The sequence below is a fragment of the Polypterus senegalus genome, chromosome 7, assembly GCF_016835505.1.
Source record: "Polypterus senegalus isolate Bchr_013 chromosome 7, ASM1683550v1, whole genome shotgun sequence".
Lineage (NCBI taxonomy): Eukaryota > Metazoa > Chordata > Cladistia > Polypteriformes > Polypteridae > Polypterus > Polypterus senegalus.
Genome location: NC_053160.1, coordinates 168,707,839 through 168,722,959, shown reverse-complemented (window position 1 = coordinate 168,722,959; position 15,121 = coordinate 168,707,839). Strand labels below are relative to the sequence as shown.

General features: G+C 38.9%; 1 protein-coding gene across 1 annotated transcript in view; it reads right to left on the bottom strand.

Annotated features, from left to right (window-relative positions):
• LOC120533005 (E3 ubiquitin-protein ligase UHRF2-like) overlaps window positions 1-15,121 on the bottom strand; it is a 161,910-nt gene that overhangs the window by 60,755 nt on the left and 86,034 nt on the right. The window contains exons 8-9 of the mRNA XM_039759592.1: window positions 8,692-8,799; window positions 742-846 (exon numbers count right to left, since the gene is read on the bottom strand). Coding sequence (XP_039615526.1) covers window positions 742-846; window positions 8,692-8,799 — 213 coding nt within the window. The remainder of the gene's footprint in view (window positions 1-741; window positions 847-8,691; window positions 8,800-15,121) is intronic.

Sequence of the window (15,121 nt, the reverse complement as noted above, 5' to 3'; positions counted from 1 at the left end):
TGTTTACATTACATTTGTTAAAGTTCATTAGTCTTCTGGCGAATGATTACATTTTATCCTGTTTTAGGTTTGATTGTCACAAGAAATATATGTTGCAATATGAAAATTAAAAAGTAGTGCAATCTTAAAAAGGATACATTTTTTCAATTAAACTTAAAATTACTCACTTAATGAAAATAAAGTATCTCATTAAGAAATGGAGACACAAGAAGATGCACACCTAGATGTGCCTAACAGGAATATTGCCCTTCACTGATGGTCACTGATAAACATATCATGCCTTTGTAGGTTGGGAAGCCAATCACTAGAGTGATATGACAGTCGAGAGCATACTTTGGATTTGGCAACAAACATGCAAACTTTAGAGAGTAATGTGGCCAAATAGGTAATACAGCTGCCTCACAAAACTAAGACACTTTTTTGTAAATTTTCCACATTTCTTGAGTGATGAAATAAGCATCACCTATATTTCAAATGCATAAAGCTTCTCCTTGTATGGAGGTTCTAAACTGCAGAACAGTTAATGTATGTACTGAATATGGATTCCAAATAGTGTATAATCAAAACAAAACAAAAGTTGAAAATTCGCTGCTTCAAGTACTAGGTATTGTTTATGGAAGTTTTTATAACCATATTTAGTTTCAGATTAATACAAATATTAATTGAAAAAAAGTACCAAACATCCTATCTCTGCACAATAAACTGAAAGTAAGAAGCAAGTTCCTTGCTTGAAGAACCCACCACTTCATCTTCAAATCCTCCAGCCAAAACCAAGGAGTATGCTCCATCATTGCTACGTCCATGAATTCCTCCTACATGTGGCCTGTGAACACCTGCTTCGCTCACCTTGAAAAAGAGAAAGAGGATTATTAAACTTCCTATTTTCAATGTTTGTGAAATATATTTAAACTTAAAGATTAGAAAAAGGCTGCTGGTTTTAAACAAATATATAAAATTTGTGTTACAAAAAAAATAAGGATTTGACCTGCGCACAGAAAAGGAAAATACAAATTTTATATTATAATACATATAATACATAATACATGTCTTCATTGCAAGTACCATGAAGGAGCACCAGGACTGAACCAAATGATCAGTATCAAAAATCGTATTGGACCAGCAATAAAACAAAACAGTTTGCTTATTTTTTTTTAATCACCATCGTTTGCTATTCTACATACTAACACAGCTGGGTATAAATTGTGCTACATATATAATATACAGTCTGCAGAGAACTTTAACCTAGAAGACATGTATGTATTGAATGTATTCAGTAATTAGCTGTGTGTTACCTGTCTTCACCTCAAAAACATTTCTAAGACAATGGGGCTCAATTATACTACTACTTGTCTGATAATCAGAAGTATCAGACATACTATGTAACAAACTAGGTACTTTTTTGTATACAATATTTGCAGCTGTTTTCTTTCGTTTTTTAAACCCGGACTAATATTATCACTGTTGCTCACTCAAGCAATTTTGTCCTGAACATGTTTCATACAACTGCACATGAGTAAAACATTCCTTCCATAGGTCAACTGCTGCTTTTCCTAGTGACTGACTTTGGATTTTGAGTATTTATGTTCTGCAGTTGTGAAAGAGCACTCCTTTCTTGAGCTAGACAGTCAGACAGCTCCTTCCAAACATATGTAAAAACGAATGATGATTTATTTATTGCACCACCTCTTTAGCATACTATATGGTTAAAACAGAATAATAATGAAATAAAGAAAGTAAACATCTGAGAGTTCAGATCATAAAGGTTAAGTTAAATAATATAATATTACTCGAAGGTGAAAAAAAGCACTAAACGATACTCCTCAAGGAATATTACTAATTAAAAATGTACTCAAGTAAAGGCATATGACATGGAAACTACTCAGGTAGAATATACACAGCAATACAACACTTTCTATTTATCATAACTATCATTTGAGACAGCAAAGACTTCAATACAGAGAAAGGAAAACCTTGCATTTTTGCAAATAATTTGCATTAGTAGACACACAAATTCAAAATAGTACTGACATCCAAATGACAAAACGCTTTTATATCACTTTGACATTAGGCAAGTACAATCTACACAGCACTAGCAAACAGGAGCAAATTTTTAAACCTCAGCTTCTTGTAGGTGTCCCAAACTTCCTCAAAATATGTAGACAGATGGAGAAGGAATTGTTTCAATAAAAAGTATCAATGATCACTGTTGACCTGACGTGCTTACAGTGTACAGGTCATGTTTATTTTGTCAGTTGTTACTTGAAATAAGTGCTTAGACAAATAAAGCACTTTGTCATCTACTAGTTATGTGTGGCATCAATATACAGTCACTTGTAAAAGAATACAGATGTTGCCATCAAACATTTGTGCCACCACTTATCCGTAGGTGTACAAGCTTGACAGGTAGTTAGTGAGCAATCACCATCGAAATTCTCAGTGTTAAGCTTTTTGCTACAGTCAAGGAAACAAATGCATTGCTCAAAAAAGGACAAAAACATTATCTATATTCTTACACAGAAAATTACAGTTAAATATACCAAATGTATCAATATACATTAAGAAAACTAGGGGTCTCTGCCTCCTGTTCTCTTTGCTCGCCCACCCCCAGGTTTCGTTTACCAGATATAAATTTACAATTTAAAGAGACTATTTTCATGGAAATTGTTACATATGCATTATTTTCACTTTTACTTTAAAACTTTTTTAAAAATAATACAGTACTTGTCCTTTTATTTCTGGCCCTGGGCATGGTTAAATCTTTCTCACAGGACATATAACGCTGCTCGCGTTGTGAAGGGGGTGGCTTAACGGTTAGATCATCTTCTGGCTTGCTGCTGCTGGCGAGCTGAGTCTTCTGCTTGTTGCTTGTCGTTGTTTTAAGAGCTGAAAGCACATGAAGCATTTCTGCCAAAAGCATTCCAACAACTGTTAGGTTAGATATCCATGAACTGGTTTTAAATGTTGTCTCACTGCCTTGTCTCGTGTAACGTTAAAGTGTTTCTTGCGGGATGTCAAATTGTCTTACAAGAAGATCTGCCAAAAGTATTCCAACAACTGCTAGGTTAGATGTCCATGAACTTGTTTCAAATGTTGTCTCACTGCCTTGTCTTGCGTGACGTTAAAGTGTTTCTTGCGGGATGTCAAATCGTCTTCCAAGATGATCACGTCCTGTCTCCCTTCCAAGAATTTTTTTTTTTTATAATAGAGAGATGTTTACACGTATAGGAAATAATGTTCTAAATGCTCATGCACTGAAGGTAAACACATTTTTTTTAAAAATGCTGCTTGTTATAGTTTATCTCTTTGGATAACCAGGCAATTGTTTGTTCACAACCATGGTGGCAATCAGAATTTTACTGTGGTATTTTTCATTTCAGTCAACTATGCTCTTATCATATATACTGTATTACTTTAAACATCCTGCTAGTTTAAAAAAAAAAAGGAAGTGTTCTCATATGCAGGTAACTTCATAGTGTTTGGGAAGCATAGTTTATACTGCATAATAAAGCTGCTTTGTTTTATGTCTGTGAGACTGAACGGCTTTACTAAGTTTAGACAGGGATTTACAATATCTTTATAAAGAGTGCCAACACTGATGCCATTATACCAAGAGATTTCCACTGCATCCTCCATTGCACAGGTATCTAAGTAGCATAAAGACATGGCACACTAGATTTAAAGCAGGGACTTTCACAGCTTATGCTTGGTTATTGATCAATATACTAGGCTATTATACCATAGTATGCTGTGATGCACCCATTTACGCTGCCACAGAGAACTGCAGGTTATTTTCTAAAACACTTAGCTCTGCTTGACCTCCAAACTCAAAAAGATTTGTGTACAGTCTTACTTTAACTGGCCGCTGTGAGCTTCGCATTATGAACATTGCCAATAAATTGTACTTTGTAGTAATCTACCTTGGAAAAAATAATGAATCAGAATGTATGCTTTTAGCATTAAACATACATGTTTCCATGTGTTATAAACAGTACAAAAAAATGAAGTGAATAGTTCAAGATGGTGCCGACTGGTGTGGCTGGCCACCTGCTCGTCTCGCTAATCTATGTTTTAACTTTGTTTTTATGTTTTAGTTTATCCCAACGGCCACTGTCCTACAATCGTGATTCTTTACTTAACATATTTTCTTCCTTGCTCTCCTCTCAATTTTCATCTCCTGATGGGATATTATGTGAACCTCCACGTTTGTTTTATTCATCTCCTCACTTCTTCACCTGGACACCGGTGTTCACCTGTATCAGTGAGTTGAATGCCTCTTGGACACGCAAAAGCACCCGCACCCGCTGTGGGAAAAGAGCCGGTAATGCTGTTAAACAACGCCGACTCTGCTGTTAAATAACGCCGACTCAAGTCCCAGAGCTTGGATTCCTGATGCCTCTGAGTTGTCTAAGACTCATCTTCTCCTGCATAGGACTCCATCCCTGGTCCATGGGCACTGGATACCGGATTTAATTTCTCCATTTCAAGGTGGCATCACTCTTCCACGGTGTGCCCTCGGGCAGTAAACGCTGCTAAACTTCGCACACTCACCCGTGCTCACCCTGCAAAAAGCTCTTCTACTTCTATCAAGGCTGCTCTCTTGAACATGAGATTAGTGTCTAATAAAACTTTTATTCTGCAAGACTATTATCTCAAATAATCTGGATTTCTTTTTCATCACTGAGACCTGGATTGTAAATGGTGACTCTTCATGTTTTACCGACTTGGTACCATCAGGTTATTCATTTTTAAATTCTCTCAGTGGCTGACTTGTTGTGGTGGGTTCATTGCCACTGTTTTTAAAAGTATGTTCTTGTGTCAGAGCCTTACAAAGGGTCCATTTAGTAGCTTCGATCTGCAACTTTTCGAAGTGTGCAGCTCCCCTTCTTTGTTTGCTGTGGTTTATATGATCTCCTGGCTGATATTACCCTCTCCCATGACAAAGTATTTATTGTTGGTGATTTTAACATTCACGTTTGTTGTCAATCAAAAACTTATTAACCAAAGGTTTCATCACTATTGGACTCATTTGATTTTGTCCAGCATATTAATACGCCAACGCACTCTCTCGGTCATACCCTTGATCTCATGCTTACACGTGATATTTCAGTTAATAATATTGATTTATGTGATGTTTCTTTCACTGATCACTTTTCTATAATGATGGATTTGACTATTACTGTTGATGTCCCGACTACTAGTTGTCCCCCACGCTGCTCACGCTTTCTAAATTCTTCTGTTATATCTGATTTTAAAACCATAGTCTCTAGTCTTGATGTGCATGTCCAAAATGATTCTGTCTTAAAATTTAATTCTTCTTGCAAAACAGTTTTAGACTCAATTGCTTCACTCAAGATACACTGTAATAAGGGAAGACCTGATCCATGGCTAAATGAAACTATGCGATTGCTGCGCCACACCTGTCGAACAGCATTGGAAAAAGGATGGCCTGATTGTTTCTAAACAGATCACTATTCAACTTCCAGGCTGCAGTTAAGAAAACTAAACAAGACTTCTTTGCTGATTTAGTATCCCGTCATTCTAAGAATCCTAGGATCTTATTTAATTCAATTAAAGCGGCCATTCACCCTCGTTCTGTGATGGGATTAAATAGTACTGTTCACTCATGTGAGCAGTTTCTTTCATTCCTTGTCAGTAAAACTGATACTATCCGCTGTTCAGACTGGCTATGAACTTCCTACTGTTAAACAGGGCATTGCCTTGGAATCTTTTGATCTTGTCTAACTTTCACAGTTAAAAAGAATGATTTAAACCCTTAAACCAGCTCTCTGTCCTCTTGATATTGTACCACCACGCCTCGTAGTGGAAGTCTTTGATGTTTTGGGTCCATCTTTACTAGCAATTAACAATGATTCTATTAGTGAGGAATCTGTGCCCTCATTTTTAAACATGCTGCGGTGCGTCCCTGTCTAAAAAAGGCAGAATTAGATCCTGGTGTTTTGGTGTTTAATTTCCTAACTGCCATTTCTGGCTAAAATTTTAGAAATAATTATTTATAATCAATTGGTTGATCACCTTAACTCCAATAATTTATTTGAGATCTACCAATCTGGCTTTAGGCGTTATCATGGTGTTAAGAAGGCCCTCCTAAAAGTATTCAATGACATCTCTATTATTACTGACTCAGGTGGTGCTGCATTCCTGTCTGCTGCCTTTGCTACTACGGACCATGAGATATTGCTGTTGCAGCTTGAAGATCTTGTTGGGCTTAAAGGGGCTGCTCTTAATTGGTTCAGGTCATATTTAACTGGTAGACACTTTTCAGTGACTTTAAATTCCTCTTTTTCATCTATTGCTCCTCTTAAATATGGTGTTCCTCAGGGATCCATTTTGGGTCCTCTTTTATTCTCTATATACCTTCACCCTATTGGAGCTATTTTTAGGAAATTTAACATTTCTTTTCACTGCTATGCTGATGATACTCAGGTTTATATTCCTGTCTGCAACTCTGCCATAAAATCAACTGCACAACTGTCTTTCTGAACAAAGATCCTGGATGTCTAATAATTTTCTTGATCTGAATCAAAATAAAATGGAGGTGCTTATAGTGGGTCCATCAGCTAAAGCCCAAATTGGGCTTGGATTTCTCGGCTCTTTCTCTGTCTTTTGCAAACCTCAAGTCCACAATTTTAGTGTTATGTTTGACAGTCACCTCTCTTTTGAAAAACAGATTAATACTGAGAGTTGCTTTTTTCCAGCTTCGTCTATTAGGTAAGATCAAGCCTCTTTTTATTTTCTAGGGATCTTGAGAAAGCTACTCATGCTTTTATCTTTTCTCACCTTGATTACTACAACTTGCTGTATTCTGGGATTAGCAAATCCCTAATATGCAGGTTACAGTTGGTCCAGAATGCTGCTGCTCGCTTCCTAGTTGGGGCAAGAAAGTATGATTCTGTTTCTCCAATATTAGCTTCTTTACACGGACTGCCCGTCAGTTTTCGAATTGATTTTAAAATCTTGTTGCTAGTTTTTAAATCTTTACATGGTCTTGCTCCTGCCTATTTATCCGAATTGTGTGCTTTACACCAGCCATCTAGAGTAATTAGATCTTCTGGTCAGTTGTCTCTTGTTGTCCCTTGTACTAAGTGTAAAACTAAGGGGAACAGAGCGTTTGCAGCTCCTACTCCTCACTTGTGGAACTCTTTACCTCATCACATAAAGGAGTCGTCTACAATTGAACTGTTCAAAACAAGATTAAAGACTCATTTCTATTCACTTGCATTCCGTTGACCTTCAGTAATACTGTTGGTTTCCTCATTGTGATTATGTAACATTACTTCTATGTATTATTTATTTCATTTATGTTCATTGTGACATGTGGGTTCTGGCTCCACACTCCCTTTGATGTTTGGAAGCACTTGAACCCAACACCGTCGATGTAACGTAACCGAGTGAGCTAGTCAGTGAAGGCAATAATTGAGCATCTGAGCAAGGGGATGGTTAAAAGTGAAATAGTGCTTTTATTAAAAAACAGTCTATCAAAACAAACAGCGTTCAAATAAAGTGCAGTTCGTTCATCATTAAATAATCCAATAAAAGGTGGAGGTTAAAACCAATAGAAAAACACAATCCTTAAAAACCAGAGGTTAAAATCTTCTTTAGGAAGCAGTCTTAAAAACAACAAACAAGCTCGGTGCTTCTTTTCTGTTAGCGTCTCACCTGCTTATCCCGTTTGGGCTTAGCAGCAGGCAAGACGCTCTCTGCAGCTGCCCTCCTCTACACACTCCAGACTGGAGACCTCCCGATCCCTGACTTCGGTTTGGCTCTCATCCCAGTCCCCGAGACTTGATATCCACCAATGACCAGGACGCACACATTGGGGACTCCACCACCAAGCCTCCCGACTTCCGCTGCCTTTCGCGCCTTCTGCGGCTCATCGCTTACACCAGGTTACTCCCGCTATATGGTCGCTCAGCGGGAGCAACATCCACTCAAACACCCAGGTGACGGCCTTACACCCAGCTTCCTCACAGCTGCCAGCGATCGAGCGCTCGATCGCGCGCTCACCATACCGCACGCACCGCCTGCTTCCTCGCTCCCTGTAACCTCCGTCCTCTTTTCCTCTCTTTTTTGATCTCGATCTTTTTTCCATTTTTCCAACCCTCACAACCGACTCGCGCTTCTTTTTAAATGACGAGGGCCACAGCAGCTGCAGCATTAGCCATGGGACAATCACGAATGTGGGCAGTTCCTCACCTGTGCACTCGATGAGAAACGCCCACCATACGGATCGTCCCGTGGCCCACTATGGCCCAACGTCCCCTCGATAAGCCGCGATCATTTATTTAAAACGAATGGCTTTTGCACAATGAGCTGTGGACCCGCTACACCACATTCATATATTTTATTTCTATTTATGTTATTTGTACTTTTTCTTTTATTCTATTATTGTAAAGCACTTTGGCCACAGCATTCCTATGTTGTTTTAAATGTGCTATATAAATAAATTGACATTGACAAGTGTGTATAATTTTAAGTAACTGCTTAAATACAATGTATAATTCTGTACATTTTAAGCCATTCTAATGTTATTTTTTCTTTTCACTTTGTAATGTTAATATATAATTACTTATTATGAAAAGAAAACAACATTTGGAGCATAACTTAAATATTCACGTCATCAGAAGAGAAAAACCAACCAATATTCTTGCTTCCTCAATAAAATTATATTACCTGTACTCTGAACTTCCAAGTTGCTCCAACTGGAACACCAGGTATAGGCCCATAATGATTAGATGGAACAATCGTGCATTCCTTTGTACGTCCCACACAAGCCATTCCCTATGACAAGGATCAAAGGAGATACAATGAGTGTCTAAGAACTTTACTGCTAAAAATGCAGAAAATATGCAATTATTAAAATCAATAACAAAAATTTGTGAACAGTCTTCTATTAAAAACACTTAAAGATAGGAAAGGTGCATTTTTATAATAGTATATGAGATTACATAAAACTTAAAGGGTTGTGAAAACAGCACTTTTAACTTATTAGAAAAATATCACATACAATGAATATCAAGAGTTGAACCTCATCTTTCTTTATTTTGTTCCATATGTCTTAATGTATAAAATATTACTATTATTTTACTTTTCATAATGCCAATGTATGACAGCACAAAAACTGTGGCTTCAAGAAAGACTCATTCATCAGAACACCACCATAACTTTTTTTTTTTATTTATTAAATTTCTTTTTTTTTATATAACTGCCACCTCTCTATGCTAGAGATAGTCTTGATCTTAGCTATTACTCAAGTAAGCATAGTATGTTTAACCTCCTAATCCAACCCTTACCTCTGTGTACGATGTTCCCCATGCGATATCAAGGTCTGGTGAGGTTAGGTTGGGAAGCATGCATTGGTATAGTGCGGTGCCGCACTCACCACGTGACAGAACAGCTTGGGATCCTGGTTGGAAAACCCCCAGGCAGACAAATGGTCTAGTCCCACCCTCCAGAAATGACTGACTATCTGTGTGCTGCAGCCAGGTGTTACATGAGCATCCTCTTAGCCTGGTCCAGCCACTTACAGTGGGATGCAAAAGTTTGGGCAACCTTGTTAATAGTCATTATTTTCCTGTATAAATCGTTGGTTGTTACGATAAAAAATGTCAGTTAAATATATCATATAGGAGACACACAGTGATATTTGAGAAGTGAAATGAAGTTTAGTGGATTTACAGAAAGTGTGCAATAATTGTTCAAACAAAATGAGGCAGGTGCATAAATTTGGGCACCACAAAAAAGAAATGAAATCAATATTTAGTAGATCCGCCTTTTGCAGAAATTACAGCCTCTAAACGCTTCCTGTAGGTTCCAATAAGAGTCTGGATTGTGGTTGAAGGTATTTTGGACCATTCCTCTTTGCAAAACATCTCTAGTTCATTCAGGTGTGATGGCTTCCAAGCATGGACAGCTCTCTAACTCACACCACAGATTTTCAATTATATTCAGGTCTGGGGACTGAGATGGCCATTCCAGAATGTTGTACTTGTTCCTCTGCATGAATGCCTTAGTGGATTTTGAGCAGTGTTTCGGGTTGTTGTCTTGTTGACAGATCTAGCCCCGGCGCAGCTTCAGCTTTCTCACTGATTCCTGGACATTGGTCTCCAGAATCTGCTGATACTGAGTGGAATCCATGTGTCCCTCAACTTTGACAAGATTCCCAGTCCCTGCACTGGCCACACAGCCCCACAGCATGATGGAACCACCACCATATTTTACTGTAGGTAGCAGGTGTTTTTCTTGGAATGCTGTGTTCTTTTTCCTCCATGCATAACGCCCCTTGTTATGCCCAAATAACTCAATTTCAGTTTCATCAGTCCACAGCACCTTATTCCAAAATGAAAGCTGGCTTGTCCAAATGTGCTTGAGCATACCTCAAGTGGCTCCGTTTGTGCTGTGGGCGGAGAAAAGGCTTCCTCTGCATCACTCTCGCATACGGCATCTCCTTGTGTAAAGTGCACCGAATGGTTGAACAATGCACAGTGACTCCATCTGCTGCAAGATGATGTTGTAGGTCTTTGTTGCTGGTCTTTGGTGCTGGTCTGTGGGTTGACTCTGACTGTTCTCACCATTCGTCGCTTCTGTCTATCCGAAATCTTTCTTGGTCTGCCACTTTGAGCCTTAACTTGAACTGAGCCTGTGGTCTTCCATTTCCTCAATATGTTCCTAACTGTGGAAACAGACAGCTTAAATCTCTGGGACAGCTTTCTGTATCCTTCCCCTAAACCATGATGGTGAACAATCTTTGTCTTCAGGTCATTTGAGAGTTGTTTTGTGACCCCCATGTTGCTACTCTTCAGAGAAAATTAAAGGAGGAGGGAAACTTACAGTTGACCCCCTTAAATACTCTTTCTCATAATAGGATTCACCTGTGTATGTAGGTCAGGGGTCACTGAGCTTACCAAGCCAATTTGAGTTCCAATAATTAGTTCTAAAAGTTTTGGAATCAATAAAATGACAACGGTGCCCAAATTTATGCACCTGCCTGATTTTGTATGAACAATTATTGCACACTTTCTGTACATCCAATAAACTTCATTTCACTTCTCAAATATCACTGTGTGCGTCTCCTATATGATATATTTAACTGACATTTTTTATCGTAACAACCAACGATTTATACAGGAAAATAATGACTATTAACAAGGTTGCCCAAACTTTTGTATCCCACTGTAGGTCGACAATAATGAGGATCGTGCGAGCTGGATCACCCTCTGGGAATCGTGCAACATGTCTGTGGTGCCATAACTGATGCTCCCTCACAATGCAGGTGATGTGACTTGTATGGGAGTCCATGAGCAACCATGCATTCAACACAAAGTCAAACCAGCAATACCCAAGGGTATTCCAAAGAAAGACAGTACCAAAGAAGCCCAGCCTTTCTCAATTCACTAGCGTCCATACAGCAAAACAGGAAGCACAAGGACTCTAAAGACTAGGACCTTTGTCATTTTGCAAAGATATTGGGATGCCGCACACCCCTTTCCAGTGGTGTCATGACCTCCTATGCTCTCCCAATCCATCTACTGATTTCAAAGGAAAAGTAACCAGAGACATGAAAGTCACTGCCGATGTAAGTAAACCTCTTGACAAAGTCAATACTCTTTCCGCAGACAGACACACTGCTGATGGCTGAGCCCAAGAGGTCATTAAAGGCCTGGATCTTGATTTTTACCCAGAACACTCACAAGCCCAGACACTCTGACTCCTCACAGAGTCTCTTGAGAGCCCCGATCAGAGCCTCCATTGACTCTGCAAACATCACAGCATCGTCGGCAAAGTCAAGATCAGTGAATCTCTCTTCACCAACAAATGCCCCACAACTTCTCGACCCCAGATCCTATTGAGGATGACCCTACCAAGGACCTTACATGATAACGAGAGCAGCATTATCCCCCTGTAGTTGCTGCAATCCAGGCGATCACCCTTCCTGTAGGGACAACAAGTCCTGTTTTCCAGTCAGTTTGGATAATGCCCATCTACCAAATGGAAGCAAAGTTTGCTTTCAAGGCCAGGAGGACAGCTTTACCACCAACCTGGAAAAGTTCACCCCAGACACTAAACATCCCTGCAGCCTTCCCTACCCTCTGCTGGTTCACCATGTGTGCAATCTTAGAGAATTTGTGAGATTCATAGCTAATTGGAGAATCAGCCTCAAGAACCATGGACTTACGAGGTATCCAACGTCCTAGTCGGAGGATCAGCTTTAAACAGTTGCTCAAACTAGCCAGTCCAGCGGGTCAAAACTGCAGTGTCATCCGTAACTTTCAATATCATGGCAGTTCTGTCAGCCGCCATGATGTCAAGACACAATACTAATGGACAGTCAACATGATCTACAGTGATACATCCCTGTAAATATTGTCCTTAAAAGAGCAGTAGTTTTTTCCTGTAGTGGAATTGAGAAGAACACTTTGAAACAGAAGAGTAGGCATGTTTATGCGTTTCCCCTGTTCCTAAATGAGATGTCAGAAGAATGCACCCACCACTCCCTAATTAGGTCTGCAGAAGGAAGTGACATTGTTTGAAAGAAATAAAAATACAGTGAGTTGTTTTGCAGGTTTTAAAATGAAATAATTCAGCCTGAGAATTATTAATCATTTTATAATCATTTTGTTCCTGTACATTCACATTGAATTTGAAATTACACATTGTTTCAGTATGTCGTGTTACCAACACGCAAACATACACACAGTGCTTTTCATGTATATTATAAATCTTTGTAGATTACATTTTTATCTATTAACATAAAGTGGGGACCCCCACACTGATCTTCAAAAAACACTTCTAACATCACCTAAGATAACATTCCTTACAGTATTTTTCACTGCTTTATCCACTTAAGTCAATTTGCATCTGCACACTGCTTTGAAATCATACTGTTTTGCACTGTCCTCTCACTGACTTTGCTGCAGTTCAAAAATAGCCTTTGACTTCTTGAACAGAACAAACAATTCTACAGTATTGCTGTCCAAATAGGCAAAACCATTATTTAAATTCCAAAAATGATAAGAATATATTTGAATACATTAAAACATATCTTAAATATTCTTGATGCTACAGTAAAGAGCCACTTGCTCTCCCTTTTGCTTCTAGAGTCTGTATTCTTAATTTACAGGTGTAATGCATGTTATTTTCATTTTAGCAGAGTTCTCTTTCTTTGAGAGCGGGCAATCAACTTTGTTAAAAGGCTGCTGAAAAATTCCACTTTTTAGAAAATGTTCAGTTTTATTTTCAGCCAATCTAGTGGGCATACAGTGCACGGTCCAAGATATGCTATCAATCACCAACAATGCATCAGTCATCAGCTTTACATGGATGATGTCATGTCAGGCAGTTCACTAGAGAGGAGCATCAACTCAAACAAGCCCTGATAGCCATCAAAGGTTTTAGTGATGACATCAGAAAGAGTTGGGTTTGGATAGCTGCAGCACTCAAGCGTTCAATGATGGCAAACATGTCAAAAGGAGAACTCTCCAGCTGAACAACAAGACAGGTTTCGTAGCCTGAGCCAAGAAGATAGCAATAAATACCTGGGCAACAATGAAAACAATGATATTCAACACATTAAGTTAAAAAAGAAGATAGCAAAGGAATGCTGTCAACAACATTGTGTGGTCCTCCAGTCAACTCAAATAACAATATCTCATTGATCAACAGCCAGGTAAATCTACTCCTCATATATAGCTTTGGAATCAACTTATGGACTGTGGCCACAGATCCGTCAAACTCATGTCTACAAGCAAAACAACCATCATTGGCTTGAGCAATTATATTGTGTTTGGCAGAAATAAGTTCACAAAGTTTGTGTATACCCATGAGGCTGGCAGAGCAAAATACCCACTCATAGCAGAGGCAAATAAAATCAAGAGAAAGTGTTTGTCCAGTGACAAATAAAATCAAGAGAACGTGCTTGTTCAATGAAGCTGAGATTCAAGACCATCGCTGAAACTGAAATTGAACTGCTGATAAAAAAGACACTGCATTGCACAAGTGTGGCTTGGCAGTTATGCACCAGAGAGAAAAACAGAAAGCCTATTTATGGCAGCTCAGGACCATCGAGAAAAACTGTGGTTTGCTGTTGGAAGAGATGTTGGTGAGACCAGCAAGAGGTGCTTACCCTGTGGTCTGAATGTGGATCCCAATGTGCCAGTGCAGTGATGGACAGACTCTATATTGTAAAAATAGCGCCATCCTTCAGGCGAGATGCAAAACAAAGGTTCTGACTCTCTGTGGTCATAAAAAAAAAATCACTGGCATCCTTTTTAAAGAGTATGATGTATCCCTATATCTAGGCTAAATTTCCCACCACGGCCTAGCCATTCTAGCTCCCTAATCTTCCCTGGTATCTAATAGGATATCTCTCTCTCACCACTTCACCACCTAATGGCTAAAGTGTGGTGAGTGTACTGGTGTTTAAATGGCTGCTGTGGCATCATCCAAGTGGCTGCTACACCTTAGTAGTGGTTGAAGAGGCTCCCCACTCACAGATGTACTTTGAGTAGTGAGAAAAGCACTACATAAATCTACAGAATTAATAATTATTATTATTATATCATCATGTATTCTTAATGACTCTGGCTTTGTGCGAGGCTGTGTTCTCGAGAGTTATAGTGCATAAGTAATGAGCGCTCTATGCTTTACATTGTGAGCAGAAAAGTAAAACTAATAGCAAAATCTAAAAAACAGCACATATAATACACATGTGGAGGTAGCACCCAGCATTTTCAAACCATAGTCAAATAACTACTTATTTATACACCTATTATTTCATCTAGATTTGTAAGACACAGCTCTAAACTGGCTCTGGAATCAGAAATCTAGATTAAGAATCTTCAGTTCTGGAGAAGCTCACAGACCATTGCTAGAGTTTGTACTTTGGAGCAACAGAGAACACATTCAAATTTCATAGAGAAAAAAAACATTTACTGTGCTTGCACACTAGGAGCTATACCAACCTTTCAAAGTATTTTGTCTTTTGAGAAACATTGGCCTCTGTGCTTAAAAATATACCGTCTACTGACTTAGTCCTATGCAGGTATGGTGGAGATACCTGGAGGAGCATGACTAGGAAGGGTGGCCTGTGTGAAGGATGGCCGGC